At 43.3% G+C, this 15,436-nt stretch overlaps 1 protein-coding gene across 1 annotated transcript; it reads left to right on the top strand.

Annotated features, from left to right (window-relative positions):
• The first annotated feature begins 12,265 nt into the window (after positions 1–12,265).
• On the top strand, positions 12,266–14,633 carry LOC127301407 (ribosome production factor 2 homolog). The gene is made up of 6 exons (XM_051331636.2): positions 12,266–12,488; positions 12,923–13,126; positions 13,401–13,646; positions 13,733–13,969; positions 14,121–14,186; positions 14,277–14,633. The coding sequence occupies exons 1-6, from the start codon at positions 12,420–12,422 to the stop codon at positions 14,382–14,384; spliced, it is 930 nt and encodes a 309-aa protein (XP_051187596.1). The 5' UTR covers positions 12,266–12,419; the 3' UTR covers positions 14,385–14,633.
• Positions 14,634–15,436: the final 803 nt, after the last annotated feature.

The following is a 15,436-nucleotide window of genomic DNA, read 5'->3' as shown; positions in this document are numbered from 1 at the left end:
AGCTTGGGGGGAGTTGATACGTCCAATTTGCATCACTATTTTATATCATAATTTGCTGTTATTCATTGATATATTTCATATTGGGACACAATACTTATGTTATTTCATCTATTTTGCATGTTTCATCATTATTGGGAGATCAAGCACCGGAGCCAGGATTCTGCTGGAAAAAGCACCGTCAGAACGCAATATTTCGGAAGATCAACTGTGGGAGGAAATTATACCAAAAATCCTATTTTTCAAGATGACGAAGGAAGCCAGAAGGAGGAGCCAGGAGGAGCCAGGGTGGGCCCACACCCTAGGGCGGCGCGGCCCAGGCCCTGGCCGCGCCGCCATGTGGTGTGGAGGGCCCACGGCCCCTTTCGCCTCCTTTTCTTCGCCAAACCCTTCGTCCCGAAGACTTAAGCCACAGAGGGTACCTCGCGAAGAGTTACAGCCGCCTCTGCGGGGCGGAGAACACCAGAGAGAAAAGAGCTCTCCGGCGGGCAGGAATCCGCCGGGGAAATTCCCTCCGGGAGGGGGAAATCGACGCCATCGTCACCGTCATCGAGCTGGACATCATCTCCATCACCATCATCATCATCTCCACCATCATCACCGCCGTCTCCACCACTGGACACCGTCATCACCGTAGCAATTTGGGTTTGATCTTGATTGTTTGATAGGGGAAACTCTCCCGGTATCGATCTCTACTTGTTGTTGATGCTATTGAGTGAAACCATTGAACCGAGTTTATGTTCAGATTGTTATTCATCATCATATCACCTCTGATCATGTTCCATATGATGTCTCGTGAGTAGTTCGTTTAGTTCTTGAGGACATGGGTGAAGTCTAAATGTTAGTAGTGAACTATGGTTGAGTAATATTCAATGGTATGATATTTAAGTTGTGGTGTTATTCTTCTAGTGGTGTCATGTGAACGTCGACTACATGACACTTCACCATTTATGGGCCTAGGGAAATGCATCTTGTATTCGTTTGCTAATTGCGGGGTTGCCGGAGTGACAGAAACCTAAACCCCCGTTGGTATATCGATGCAGGAGGGATCGCAGGATCTCAGAGTTTAAGGCTGTGGTTAGATTTAATTCTTAATTACTTTCTTGTAGTTGCGGATGCTTGCAAGGGGTATAATCACAAGTATGTATTAGTCCTAGGAAGGGCGGTACATTAGCATAGGTTCACCCACACAACACTTATCACAACAATGAAGATTATTTAGCCGTATGTAGCGAAAGCACTAGACTAAAATCCCGTGTGTCCTCGAGAACGTTTGGTCATTATAAGTAAACAAACCGGCTTGTCCTTTGTGCTAAAAAGGATTGGGCCACTCGCTGCAATTATTACTCTCGCACTTTACATACTCGTACTTTATTCAACTGTTACATCAAAACCCCCTGAATACTTGTCTGTGAGCATTTACAGTGAATCCTTCATCGAAACTGCTTGTCAACACCTTCTGCTCCTCGTTGGGATCGACATTCTTACTTATCGAAGATACTACGATACACCCCCTATACTTGTGGGTCATCACTCCACGAAGGAGAAGCCCGGGCCCCTTCACAATCTTCCACGAAGAGATCACCGGGACACCAACCAAGCCAACTAGGAGGTCACCCTCCAAGAGTAACAAGCTCACGGTCTCTCACTCGAACAAATCGTGGTGGAGAGCTCAACACTATGCAGTGATGCAAAGCAAGAACACCGGAGGTGTTCAAGTCCTTCACACTCAAATCCCACCAAAGCAACGAATGCTAGGATGAGATTGGAGAGGAAGAACAAGGGGGAAAGTCAACCAAAGACTCCAAGATCTAGATCCCAAGAGATTCCCTCACTTAGAGAAGAATTGGTTTGGTGGAAGTGTAGATCTAGATCTCCTCTCTCAAATCCTCAAATATGAGCAAGAATCATGGGGGGGAACAAGAGAGAGAGCAACTTCTTCAAATGCAACAATGGAGGTGAGAGAAAGGGAAGAAGTACTCAGCCCAAGGTGGAAGAAGGGCTATTTATAGCCCAAGAGCAAATATAACCGTTGGGGAAAAGTTGGGCTGAGTCAGCCGTCGAGGAGGCCGGTCAACCGGGCTCGGGACCGGCCGTCCGGCTTCAGACCAGATCGAGCAGATCGGCCACGACGCCATCCGGTCCACAGACCGGTCGACCGGGCTAGTGACCGGACCAAGCTGAAAAGCTTACTGGATAGTGCCCGGATGGCACCGGTCCAGGGGCCGGTTTGAACCGGGCCATCCGGTCAGACGGCCGGTCACGCCGGGCTAGAAACCGGGCCAGCAGGAAATCATGTTATACAAAAACTGTGATAACTTTTGTGTCCGGACCCCGATTGACATGAAACAAATTTTGTTGGAAAGATAACGACGAATAGAACCCCAACAAAAACTGGAAATATGGAGACTCCTCACAGAACATTTTAGAGGATTTTAGAGAGGGAGTCTCCCACCGTCAAGAAACGGTAAAGACGTCCAAACTCGAAAACGCAATAGAAGATGCATGCGGATTCCGTTTTCGATGAACTTGGGCTTGTTGTAAAGCTAGCAACAAGCTCAAGAACCTCACACAGAGAAACACCAAGAAGCAATAGGGATATGCAAAGTATGCAAAGGATTGAGCTCTCTAAGACGATGCGATCAAGTTACCCAACCGAAAGCCCCTCTTGATAGTGCGGCTATTTATCCTATAATCCGGTCTCCCAACAACCACCTTGAGACCGGTAAAAGGAAAACCTAGCAAGGCCATACCTTTGCCTTGCGCATCCCGCTTGATCTTGATGATAGCTCTTCAAGCTCCACTCAAGCCGGAATTCCTCACTTGATCATCGTCGCTTCGTGAAGACTCACAAATGCTCCCCCATACACCATGATGGGAAAGCTCTATTGATGCACATCTTCACATGTCCATTATCACCAAATGGACGGCAAGCTTCAAGCATGTGATCCACTTGAGATGCTCATCTTGAACTTGCCCGACTTAACCTTGTACCTTCTCATACTCTCATAAGATAGAGCATGGCTAATATTGAGTTCCACATAAGAACTCCATCTTCATTTCTTCTTCTTGATCATATCACATATGTATCTTCAAACCGATGATCTTGATGCCAATACACAAGGTATACCTTTATCTTCATGGCATCCATACTTGAATCCAACACATGGAGAACAAGTAGTACCTATGGAATATTCCTTCATATAAACTCAATGAAAACATTAGTCCATAGGGGTTGTCATTAATTACCAAAACCACACATAGGGGCAATGTACCCTTACAAAAGGATTATTAGGTACAAGAACAATAGATGCACACTGCTCCATTTTAAAATCATTACTAGGCAAATCAGCTTTATAAGGAGTTTTAGTAAATTTAGAGAAGTTAAACTCATAAGATTCACCAGCAAATTTAGTCAAAATTTTCTCTTTCTTGCAATCTATAATAGCTCCACAAGTATTTAGAAAAGGTCTACCAAAAATAATAGGGCAATAATCACTAGCAGCAGAACCAAGTACCAAAAAGTCAGCAGGATATTTAATCTTACCGCATAAAACTTCCACATCTCGAACAATACCAATTGGAGAAATAGTTTCTCTATTAGCCAGCTGAATAACCACATCAATATCTTCAAGTTCACAAGAATCAATTTCGTGCATAATCTCCGTGTAAAGCTCATAAGGAATAGCACTAACACTTGCACCAATATCACATAATCCATAATAGCAATGATCACCAATTCTAACAGATAGCATAGGAACACTAGCTTGTTTGGGTTTATTAGGATGTGAAACAATATTAGAAGCATCTTCACAGAAAATAATATGACCATCCTCCACATTTTCAGTCACAAGATCTTTAACTATTGCAACAGCAGATTCAACTTTTATTTGTTCTTCAGGTTCTACAGGTTTCTTTTCACTTTTATGAACCGCACTATTTATAACAGAGTACTCCTTCATTTTAGCAGGGAAAGGAGTTTTGTCAATATAAGCTTCAGGAATAACATGATCAGCAGTTTCAACTACAACGCATTTATTAATAGATGAATCAATTTTATCTTTATACGGTTCATGATACTTATCAAAATTCTTCTTTTGCAATTCATAATGAGAGGCAAAAGCTTTATAAAGATTTACAGCAACTTGAGAATCAAGACCATATATAGCACTCATATTACGAAATTTATCAGTATCCATAAAAGCTTCAATGCATTTATAATCATAAATTATACCTGATTCTCTATCCTTGTCGTTCTCCCAACCTTCAGTATTTTCTTGGATTCGATCAAGAAGGTCCCTTTTAAACTCTTCTTTGTTGCGTGTAAATGATCCAGAACAAGAAGTATCCAGCAAGGTCTTGTCTTGAAAAGAAAGTCTTGCATAGAAATTATCAATAATAACATTACCAGGAAGCTCATGAATGGGGCATTTGAGCATTAAAGACTTCAATCTCCCCCAAGCTTGGGCAATACTCTCTCCATCATGAGGCCAAAAATTATATATGCGATTCCGATCCTTGTGAATTTCACTTGGAGGATAGAACTTAGAATAAAACCGGGGCACAATATCATTCCATTCAAGAGAATCCCCATTATCCAGTAATTTATACCAATGCGCAGCCTTACCAGACAGCGATAGAGAGAATAGTTTCTTCCTCACTTCATCCATAGCAATACCTGCACATTTGAATAACCCGCATAATTCATTCAAAAACAGTAAATGATCACCAGGATGGACAGTTCCATCCCCTTCATAGCGGTTATCCATAACACGTTCAATAATTTTCATAGGTATTTTATATGGTATCACTTCCTCACCTGGCGCCTCATCCACTACCGTTGCAGTAGTAGTAGATTTCCCAAATAGAAATTGAAGAGAAGATCTCTCCATAATGACTTATAGCAACAGGCAGAAATAAAATCAGCACAAACAGTAAAGGTTTTCCTTACCAATTCCACTTACCAATAGCGCTTCACTCCCCGGCAACGGCGCCAGAAAATAGTCTTGATGACCCACAAGTATAGGGGGTGTATCGTAGTATTTTCGATAAGTAAGAATGTCGATCCCAACGAGGAGCAGAAGGTGTTGACAAGCAGTTTCGATGAAGGATTCACTGTAAATGCTCACAGACAAGTATTCAGGGGGTTTTGATGTAACAGTTGAATAAAGTACGAGTAAGTAAAGTGCGAGAGTAACAATTGCAGCGAGTGGCCCAATCCTTTTTAGCACAAAGGACAAGCCGGTTTGTTTACTTATAATGACCAAACGTTCTCGAGGACACACGGGATTTTAGTCTAGTGCTTTCGCTACATACGGCTAAATAATCTTCATTGTTATGATAAGTGTTGTGTGGGTGAACCTATGCTAATGTACCGCCCTTCCTAGGACTAATACATACTTGTGATTATACCCCTTGCAAGCATCCGCAACTACAAGAAAGTAATTAAGAATAAATCTAACCATAGCATTAAACTCTGAGATCCTGCGATCCCTCCTGCATCGATATACCAACGGGGGTTTAGGTTTCTGTCACTCCGGCAACCCCGCAATTGGCAAACGAATACAAGATGCATTCCCCTAGGCCCATAAATGGTGAAGTGTCATGTAGTCGACGTTCACATGACACCACTAGAAGAATAACACCACAACTTAAATATCATACCATTGAATATTACTCAACCATAGTTCACTACTAGCATTTAGACTTCACCCATGTCCTCAAGAACTAAACGAACTACTCACGAGACATCATATGGAACATGATCAGAGGTGATATGATGATGAATAACAATCTGAACATAAACTTGGTTCAATGGTTTCACTCAATAGCATCAACAACAAGTAGAGATCGATACCGGGAGAGTTTCCCCTATCAAACAATCAAGATCAAACCCAAATTGCTACGGCGGTGACGGTGTCCAGCGGTGGAGACGGCGGTGATGATGGTAGAGATGATGATGATGGTGATGGAGACGATGTCCAGCTCGATGACGGTGACGATGGCGTCGATTTCCCCCTCCCGGAGGGAATTTCCCCGGCGGATTCCTGCCCGCCGGAGAGCTCTTTTCTCTCTGGTGTTCTCCGCCCCGCAGAGGCGGCTGTAACTCTTCGCGAGGTACCCTCTGTGGCTTAGGTTTTCGGGACGAAGGATTTCGCGAAGAAAAGGAGGCGAAAGGGGCTGTGGGCCCCCCACACCACATGGCGGCGCGGCCAGGCCATGGGCCGCGCCGCCCTAGGGTGTGGGCCCACCCTGGGTCCTCCTGGCTCCTCCTTCTGGCTTCCTTCGTCATCTTGAAAAATAGGATTTTTGGTATAATTTCCTTCCACAGTTGATCTTCCGAAATATTGCGTTCTGATGGTGCTTTTTCCAGCAGAATCCTGGCTCCGGTGCTTGATCCTCCAATAATGATGAAACATGCAAAATAGATGAAATAACATAAGTATTGTGTCCCAATATGAAATATATCAATGAATAGCAGCAAATTATGATATAAAATAGTGATGCAAATTGGACGTATCAGAGCTAATCTATCGTTTTCTCATGGTGTATTGTACATCTATATCTTTGTTTGAGTAGTGACTTGTTCTTTGAAATTGTGAGATAATTTGTTAATGGTTGCAATATAAATATTTGTTATCTTCTATGATAACCTTTTGTACCGATATATGAGTGCACATATATGTTGGTGAATGCATGAGGTAGTCACCGTTGCATGATGATAGGAAGAGGGACAGCTGGAGGTTGACATAAACCATGTCCCAATTCTAACATTCATGATGTATATTAATTCATGGTTAATCAACATGGGGTATAACTATGGGGGACCTTTAAACTTACATTGGTGGCTGGACTTTATGTCTTGTAATTTTTTTTTGTTTGTTCTTAACTAGCCTTGGGATCAATCACTACGGGTGCGGTTGCTCATATCAATGGCTGCACTTATCTATGGCCCCTCTCTAGAAAAAAAACACTAAAAAGACTATACTAAGTTTTACTAATTGTGATAACCACACAAATAAAATAGCAACTTGCTAGAACACTTATTCCGGTGAGTTACTTCCGCTTACTCCACTTCAAATCACTTTACTTATCTTGCATTTTAGTTTTCAACATTTGTAGTTTTATAGTAAAACCTCTTCATATACACACACTATAGATCCTAGCTTTGCTTATTCATTCTCCTATTGCCATGATTGTGTTGCTGATCGATAACACATGTCTATGGTTACGACCGTAACCATCATTATTAAACAACATACTAGTCTAGTAGAGACTCACTAGGGATACAATGTTGTTTACAAACCACACATGTACCGATATTTCCGTTAATACAATTGTAACATGAAGAATAATAAACACTTATCAAGAACAATAGAATATGACAAAACTTTATTATTATTGCCTGTACACATATCTCTAACAAGTAACATCGAGCTCGCAAGGTGTTGACCATAATGTATCTTCTAAAGTGGCTTGTATGTGTTGAAGGTCTAATACTGCGGGATATTCACTTCGGCTCATAGGAGCATTTGCTCCCGTTGTGTGAATCTGTATTTTGAAGTGTCAAAAAATTCTAAAATAAATTTTTTCATGTATATCTACACATTTTATGCTCGTACACAAGTTTTCAAAAGAAACTAGAAAATTATGTGGCTCCTGTAAAAAAGACAAATTTTAATGCTATAACAGGACTACATACAGGTATTCTTTTTTTGTCTTTTTTATACACGCCACATAAAATGTTGTTTCTCCACGAAAACTTATGCACTAATATAGAATATTATTTTTTAACATTTTTAAATTATTTTTCAATTATTTTGTATAATGGGAGTATTTGCTTCTATGAGCCATAACGCCGCCTCCTAATACTGCTTCTATCCAAGTTATTTATCCCAGATTAATTTGTCTATATGTATGGTTGGAGTTTTCTTACCCCCTTCATTCACTAAAAGGATATCTTAACTTTATCTAAATTCAAAATTTAAATGTATCTAGACATAGACTATTGGGTTAGAGGGGGTACATACAATTCATTTACCTCCTTCTCTAACCGTGTCCAACTAAGAAACAATTGTTCGACAAGCTTGCCCGCTCAACCCCATGATTCCAACATTTTCTTTCCTCAAAATAATGACGCATCTCAATCATTTTTGCTAGCATATGAATCCAAATGGACATAACGGAAAAGCGAGGACGTGCAGCTGCTGAGAAACGGCTCAATCGCCACCTCAAACCGGTCTTGAAACCGATAGCATCTCCCGTTCTAATTTGAACATCGAGCCGGTGAGTTTTCACTGTGAGCATGGACACTAACGTTAAACTGTAGTACTCCGCGGTCTGTGGGCCTGCGACATGCCGGACGGTCGCCTGGACGCTCTGCCCGCCCGCCTGGCTGGGCCTGCCTGACTTGGTGAGAGCGATGCCACGGCCCTGCCCGCACGCACCTCCACTCCAAGGCCGGAGCGCCAGCCAGCCGGGCCGGCCGGCAGCGGCGGCAGAACTAGGGGCGCCTGGCTTGGCAGCGCGCTGCTTCACATGGGCCTGCCTGTGGACCTCGCTGCCCAGTCGCCAGCGCAGATTTTGTATCTGTGCACCACTCGTATTTCAAACTTTTGTTTTTGCCCTCGAGCGACTCGCACTGGTGTAAATTAATGCATAGGGAGAATTGCAGAATTTCATCACAATTCAAATTTTTCGCAAAAGACCTGTAGGGGTCTCTTTTTTTTTTGCGAAAAACACATATATCATGATTTAGGTTGCTTGACGCAGTTTCCGACAAGATGACAATATTTTCAGTGTTGACGTGACAAGTAGTAACTGGTGAAGGACACAAGTTATATGACTTCTTTTTGTAACACTGTGAGGGACCCACATGTTAGATCTTGCGACTGCCGGGGCACCGACGGTGTGAATCTGGCACATTGATATTCTTCGTCAACATCAACAACAGAGGGAGCGTCGGAATTGTGGGGGCGGGGGGCACGACAAGCTCGCCGAGAACATCTGCCGTCCGACGCTAGGTGATACATGCATGATGGAGGAGGTGAAGCCCAATTCCAGGACTCCACCAAGCTAGGCGTCGCATGAGTTTGGTTTATGTCGTTGTTATTTTAATAAGTTGCGCGTGTGTGTGTTCGATTTGGGCCTGTCCAAACCAGGTCGGCCTACTTAGGTTGGGCACCCCACCCCTCCATATAAGAAGCTGTTGCTGCTAGGGTTTAGGTTAGGTTGAATTTTAGTCTAAAACTAATGCGTGTAGGCATCCCTCCGGGACATCCATGTTGTTTTATCATTTTTCAATAAAGATCACTGTGAGGATTCTTGTGTTCATGAATAATTGGCGCCCAAGAATTATCAGGCTCGGGTTTGAGGTGCAGGCTAGCGGCACATGGGGAACATGGGAGGTCGGCGGCGGTTGATGTCAGTGGCATGGCATTGGGGATGTTAAAGATAATAAAAAATGGGCAACAATACTAGTTAGAATAAATAATATATGGAAGTCTTTTTCGCAAAAACACACGGGAAACACATGCCACGTCTTTTTCTTCAGAAATAACATGGAACGATCCAAATGTTCCCGCTAAAAAGACGAGCGGGTGCTTTTTTTAAAAGAAAAAAAATGAATAGTGGAGAGTTTTTGGAGACCTAACCCCAATCGTGGTGGTTTTATGCAATTTTCTCTAACGCGTCTAATCTCGAACAATGTGGTGAAATTAACTGGCCGGCCGGTGCAGGGCGTGGCACGTTGGTTTCCTGAGATGGTCAGATTGTGCGGTCCTCATCAGCGCGCGGCACGCTGCGTCGTCTGCCCTCATGCTTCCTCTCCATCCTCGCAACGGCGCTGCCGCTGCCGCTGCCGGGGACGGTGGTGGTAATGATACGAGGTTCAGCAGGGCCGTACGTGCGATGGGACACACCGTGCGTGTGGCTGCCGGCCACGCTCCTCCTCGTCAAGCGCTGCCAGTCGGCGGTGCAGAGGACGGTACAGCCCCTCGGCGCCTGTGCCACGAACGGAACCGCGCCTGTTGCCGCCGCAGAGCCACCGGCGCTGGTGCTGCGCCTGCAGCCTGCTGACGGACGCGCGCAGTCCTTCCCGGCAGATGGCGACTAGATGGGCCGGCATGGTTTTGCCGGGTGGGATTTCGGTGGACGGTCTTTTCTCATCGGATGGGGGCATGCATGGGTTGCGGTGGTGCCAGTCTTTGCTCCGGCAGCCCAGCCAATCGCCGGTGGCTGCGGTCACCGCCAGCAGCCAGGTATCGCTCCGTTTCAAATCAATCAATTTCGACTCAACTTTGTCTATATATAATATAGACATGACATGGTACAGTGTGCAGGTAAATACAGTACTATCAAGATAACACGAGTCGAGTCAATCAATTTGGAACTTGATGGAGTAGCTACAGTAAGAGCGTGTTTAGACTAGTCACAATAGGAAGTATCATACACTAGTATCATGCACATGATACTAGTTTATGATACTACCCCACAATGCATAGTAACATAAGTTAGTATCATAATATCATCATATTTAATGTTTTGTAGCATCTCAATGCAAATTTGTGTACATGATTTGTTTGTCATGAAGTTTTCTAGTTTTACGTGTTATGATACGGTATCATATTATGATACTACTCTCATCTCTCACCTCATTAATTGATGCGCCACATCAGATTTTCGCCAACATGGTATGCATGATACTACTTATGATACTCCTGTTGTGGCTAGTCTTAGTCACACCCACTGCAAGGAGGCTTGATTGGTGTAGAAAATAGTTACTTGGTTGGTTGCAGGAGGTCATGTAGTAGGTTGACACGATACTCAAAGTAGGGTGACGCCTGAATCAGGCGTTTTGGTGGAGTCATGCCCTAGCGGGTGCAAAAGGGAAATACATGTGTGCAAAAACAACACGGATGGAGATGGCGAGAAACAACATATTCATGGTGCCATTTGGGGCCAAAGCTATTCTCATCCCAATTAGGCACCTCTAGTCGTAGGACAAACCTGGACCGTTTCTGGCACCAACGGATGCAAACACATATATCCGATATTATCGGCAACAACAGATCATCAGATCGCCCTCACCGGCTCTTCACCTTTGTTAGCGGCACCAACTTGTCGCTCTTTTCTCCACCATGGGCTACTCCCTCTTCTCCAGCACAATCTGATCACCCTCGTATCCCATGGCATCAGTTAGCACCTCTACCCCCTACCTACACCATTAGGTTTACAAGTAAGAAGGAGTAAAGTTGATTTGGCTAATGGTTACTCCCTTTATCCACAAATAAGTGTACATGCGGGTTTTCCAAGATAAATTATGAAATTAAGTAAAAAATACATTGAGAACATGCATCTTTCCTTTTTAATTTATTTACTTCAATGAGAAGTGCATGTAAAAAATAAGAATAACATGTGCTCCATATTATTGGGTTTGATTTCCGTGCGATGAGAGAGAAGCAATTAAAGTGCATTGAGAACATAGGTGTACACTCTTTTGTGGACAGAGTTTAGAGCTAGATATTCACTTATTTGTGGACGGAGGGAGTATGCAACATCACATATGAAGCTTGTCAGACATGCGGCAATGCTCGTATGTATGGTCGAAGCCTCAGTTCTTTTGATCCACAAGAGAGTTGCTTGCCCAGTTGCCCAAATGCTGAAGTTCTTAATCACATATGCTTTAATCTTGTCCCCCCGAGATATGAAGACCAGGCAATCGATTCTAAACTAATTACAGCTACAACGTTAGGACTTTTGAGCTCATGGAGAAAAAGGACTCGGATTGATGGTGCATGAGAAGGCGACAGCAACTCGACTCCTCCGTTCCAAATTAAGTGACACACATGTGGCATGTACCTACATACTGATACACGTACATATATGCAAATCTAACAAAACAAATCTGCGTTATTTAATTTGGAACGTAGAGAATACTTGTTCCACCGAAAAAAAAGGCCACCCTATTTCGTGACGGGAAGGAGTAGAGCTTTTTTTTTTTTTTTGAACTGGGGAAGGAGTAGAGCTGTAGAGGTACGGAGGTACAGAGGTGAGAGGATTGAGGTGAACGAACACGGATTTGTCGTTTGTCGCGTTGATGGGCTTGCCACATCACGCTGGGTACTGGACCGCCGCTTTGATGGGCTCTAGAGAGGGCTTGATGCGGCCCGCTGGCCTGCTACACCTGGAGCACATCGCGCTGTTAAACCACGAGAACCCTGAATCCCTAGGCGGCTGCCGGTAAGCCCCAACCTCCTCCAGTCTCTCACGCCGCCGGCCGCCCGCCCTCCGCCCCTCACGCCGACGTTTGTTTCGCCTGTAGCCTGCCCCTCCCACCGCACTCGACAGCCGCGACCCCCTTTTCTGCTGCCTCTGAGGCCTTCATCCCCACCTCGCGGCTTGGGTTCGATCAGAGGACCGAGATGTCGACCATCAGAGTTCCCAGGAACATGCGCGCCAAGCGCGAGCTCCTCAAGCACGCGCCCAAGCTCGTAAGCTTCTCTTCTCTTCCACCCTTTCTCACCTGTTGCAAATTTACCTTCGGTTTACAGGACCATAACACCATGTCCGGTTAAGTATCACGAACAGCGCACGACTGTATTAGCGCACGCCAAGTAGTTTTTGAGCGTTATTATCTTGTGACTCCGTGGCCAAGCGAATTCTTTCAGCAATTTTGCAAATTAGCTTCGATTAATGCTATTGCAACCCAACATCACATTATTTATTGATAGGAACAGAGTTACACTATAGAGAGAGCCAGATTTGCTGGCACCTATACTATTCCTTTCTACAGATTACCAATTGCATTTTTTGTTTTGTTTCTGTTGGACCGCTCTGCTGCTTTGGAATCGAGAAACTTGAAATAGCATGTACATGTTTTTTTTCCTGACTCCTGATCAGACTATTGCTCTAATGCTTGTTCCAGGTTGAGAATGGCAAGAAGATGATTATTCTCCATGGCACAAAGACCAGCGCAGTTTTGAACTCTGTGCTGGCAGATCTTTTTCACCTGAAGCGTGATCATGCTGTGAAGTTCACCAAGAAGAACGACAACATCAGGCCGTTTGAGAGCGGGGGTGAAACTTCCCTTGAGTTCTTCTCCCTTAAATCCGACTGCAGCCTCATTGTGGTAAGTTCCCATTGTTTAGTTGGTGAGAATGAGGAATTGTTACGCACCCCAGGAAGAAAGATTAATTTGATGATATGGGCCTCAAGTAGATAAAATGACTTAAAGAGCCATTGTACATAGTATATACAATCGATTTTTGAACATCTGTATGGAACCTGTCTGAAACTTTTTTCCATGTCTGTTATCATGACATTTTCAAGTTCCATTTTTTGGACAAAACATAGAGATTATCATTTTCCATTGTTATCAACCGTTACTATTAATGTTTTTGCAGTATGGTTCTCACTCAAAGAAGAGGCCCAACAACCTTGTTTTCGGAAGGACCTACGATCACCACATATACGACCTTGTTGAAGTGGGAGTTGAGAACTACAAATCCATAGAGTCATATGCATATGATAAGAAGTTTGCACCTAAACTTGGGACAAAACCTTTCTTTGCCTTCATTGGGGAGCACTTTGAGAGCGTTGAAGGGCTGAAGCACTTGAAGGAAATGCTGCTTGATCATTTCAAAGGAGAGGTGTGCATCTTTTTGTATGAGCTGGTGTGTAGGACATAGATAATCACTTGACCTTAATTAGCAACCTTTTTTTGTTGTTGGTACAGGTGGTAGAGAATCTGAACCTTGCTGGTGTAGATCGGATATTCGTATGCACAGCAATTTCTCCTACTACTGTCTACATGATGCACTGTGCTCTCCGTCTAAAAAGGTCTGGCACATCTATTCCTAGAATGGAGCTGGTTGAAGTTGGGCCTTCAATGGACCTGGTAGTTAGGCGGAACCGACGTGCAGCTGATAGTTTACAGAAAGAAGCTATGAAGGCTCCTGGTCATGCTAAGAAGGTAATTTCAATAGAACACCTGTTTTTTGTTCATCATATATTATTATCCTGATGGTGCCATTACCCACAAACAACTATATTGCTGTCCATTATCTTACTGCAAACATTTATGTCCGTATTGGTATTCACAATTATCATTTACATCTTTACAGCTGAAAAATGTCTCGAATAATCCGATTGATGGCAAGTTGGGCAGAGTCTACATTCCAGACCAAGAGGTTTGTGTCTAATTTTTTCTTAGCATTTGTGAAGTTCAAAATTTAACGTATGGGCATACTGACCTGATTCATGGCTTTTTTGGACTGAAGGTTTCAAAATTGGCCTTAACAAGCGACATAAAGGGTCTGAAGCGAGAGCGCCGTGACGCCAAGAAAAACAAGGAACACTCTAAGAAGCAAAAGGTCAACCCTGAGTGAATAGCACAGAAGGCGGTTCTCCGTAGCTGGTCAGTTTAAGGATTTTCAGTTTACTAGTCACAACTGCTGTATTAAGCCAACTGGAAACAAACTTGTTAGACTGTGAGTGGTAATAGTCCAGTACTATCTTCTAGGCTATATAAAACCGGTGTACGACTTCTGCATCAGTATTGACTATTGAGGCAGTTCATATCAGACATAAGCATGGAATTTTGGAGCTACATATGTTACAAGTACTTTGTTTTAGAATTGTTACTCCCTGATATTAGCTGACCAGAGATGATTGTTGCGATGATGTGTTTAAGTTTGGTAAACATGGATCTCAATGTTTTTTTTTTTCATTTCTAAACGCCCTTATGCTACAATTGTGTCTTTTCTTTATCCGTGTTGTGAATCCTGTAGGCTGTTTGTCATTGTGCAGACTCAAGCAACAAATTTAGCATTGGCAAGTATCAACTTCTCGTATGAATTTTTAAGTTTGTGTACATGATCTTTCTCATGTCCTTAAGGGAACGCTTGTCTTCAAAAGGACCACGGTACTCCTTTTGGTACTCCCAGGAATTACTCATGCACATGAACAGTTTGACCAGTTCATTTTGTTGTTGAACTTTGAGATTACCAACTTGCCCTGTGAGCATACATAAAGTGCTAGACTCGGTGATTACTCACTGAAGCTTCTCTTAGAAAGCTGTCAGTCTGCTGTCAGCTCCATATTCAAAGATGAAACATCAAGTTGGAATAGGAAATCGATCTTTTGACAGATGAATGACATCTGAATAAGTCTTTGCCATCAATGCGTATAATCAACTTTTGGACTTGATAGTGCCAGCATGACAACTGATTGCGTACTGCTTAGGAAATTTCAGTTGCTACACTTCGGATATGGGTCTACATAGGTAATATATCAATTTTCAGGTAAGCTCTTTGTCATAACCAACAAATGGTAAGTGTATAGAAAACCCAATAAATTTTAGCTTAATACTCCACCATCCTGAAATAATGAATAAGCAAGCACAACCTGTCATTCGATTGACAAGAAACACTGCTCCCCT

The sequence above is a fragment of the Lolium perenne genome, chromosome 5, assembly GCF_019359855.2.
Source record: "Lolium perenne isolate Kyuss_39 chromosome 5, Kyuss_2.0, whole genome shotgun sequence".
Lineage (NCBI taxonomy): Eukaryota > Viridiplantae > Streptophyta > Magnoliopsida > Poales > Poaceae > Lolium > Lolium perenne.
The sequence above is the reverse complement of the archived record's forward strand: the minus strand, read 5'-3'. Positions and strand labels throughout refer to the sequence as shown.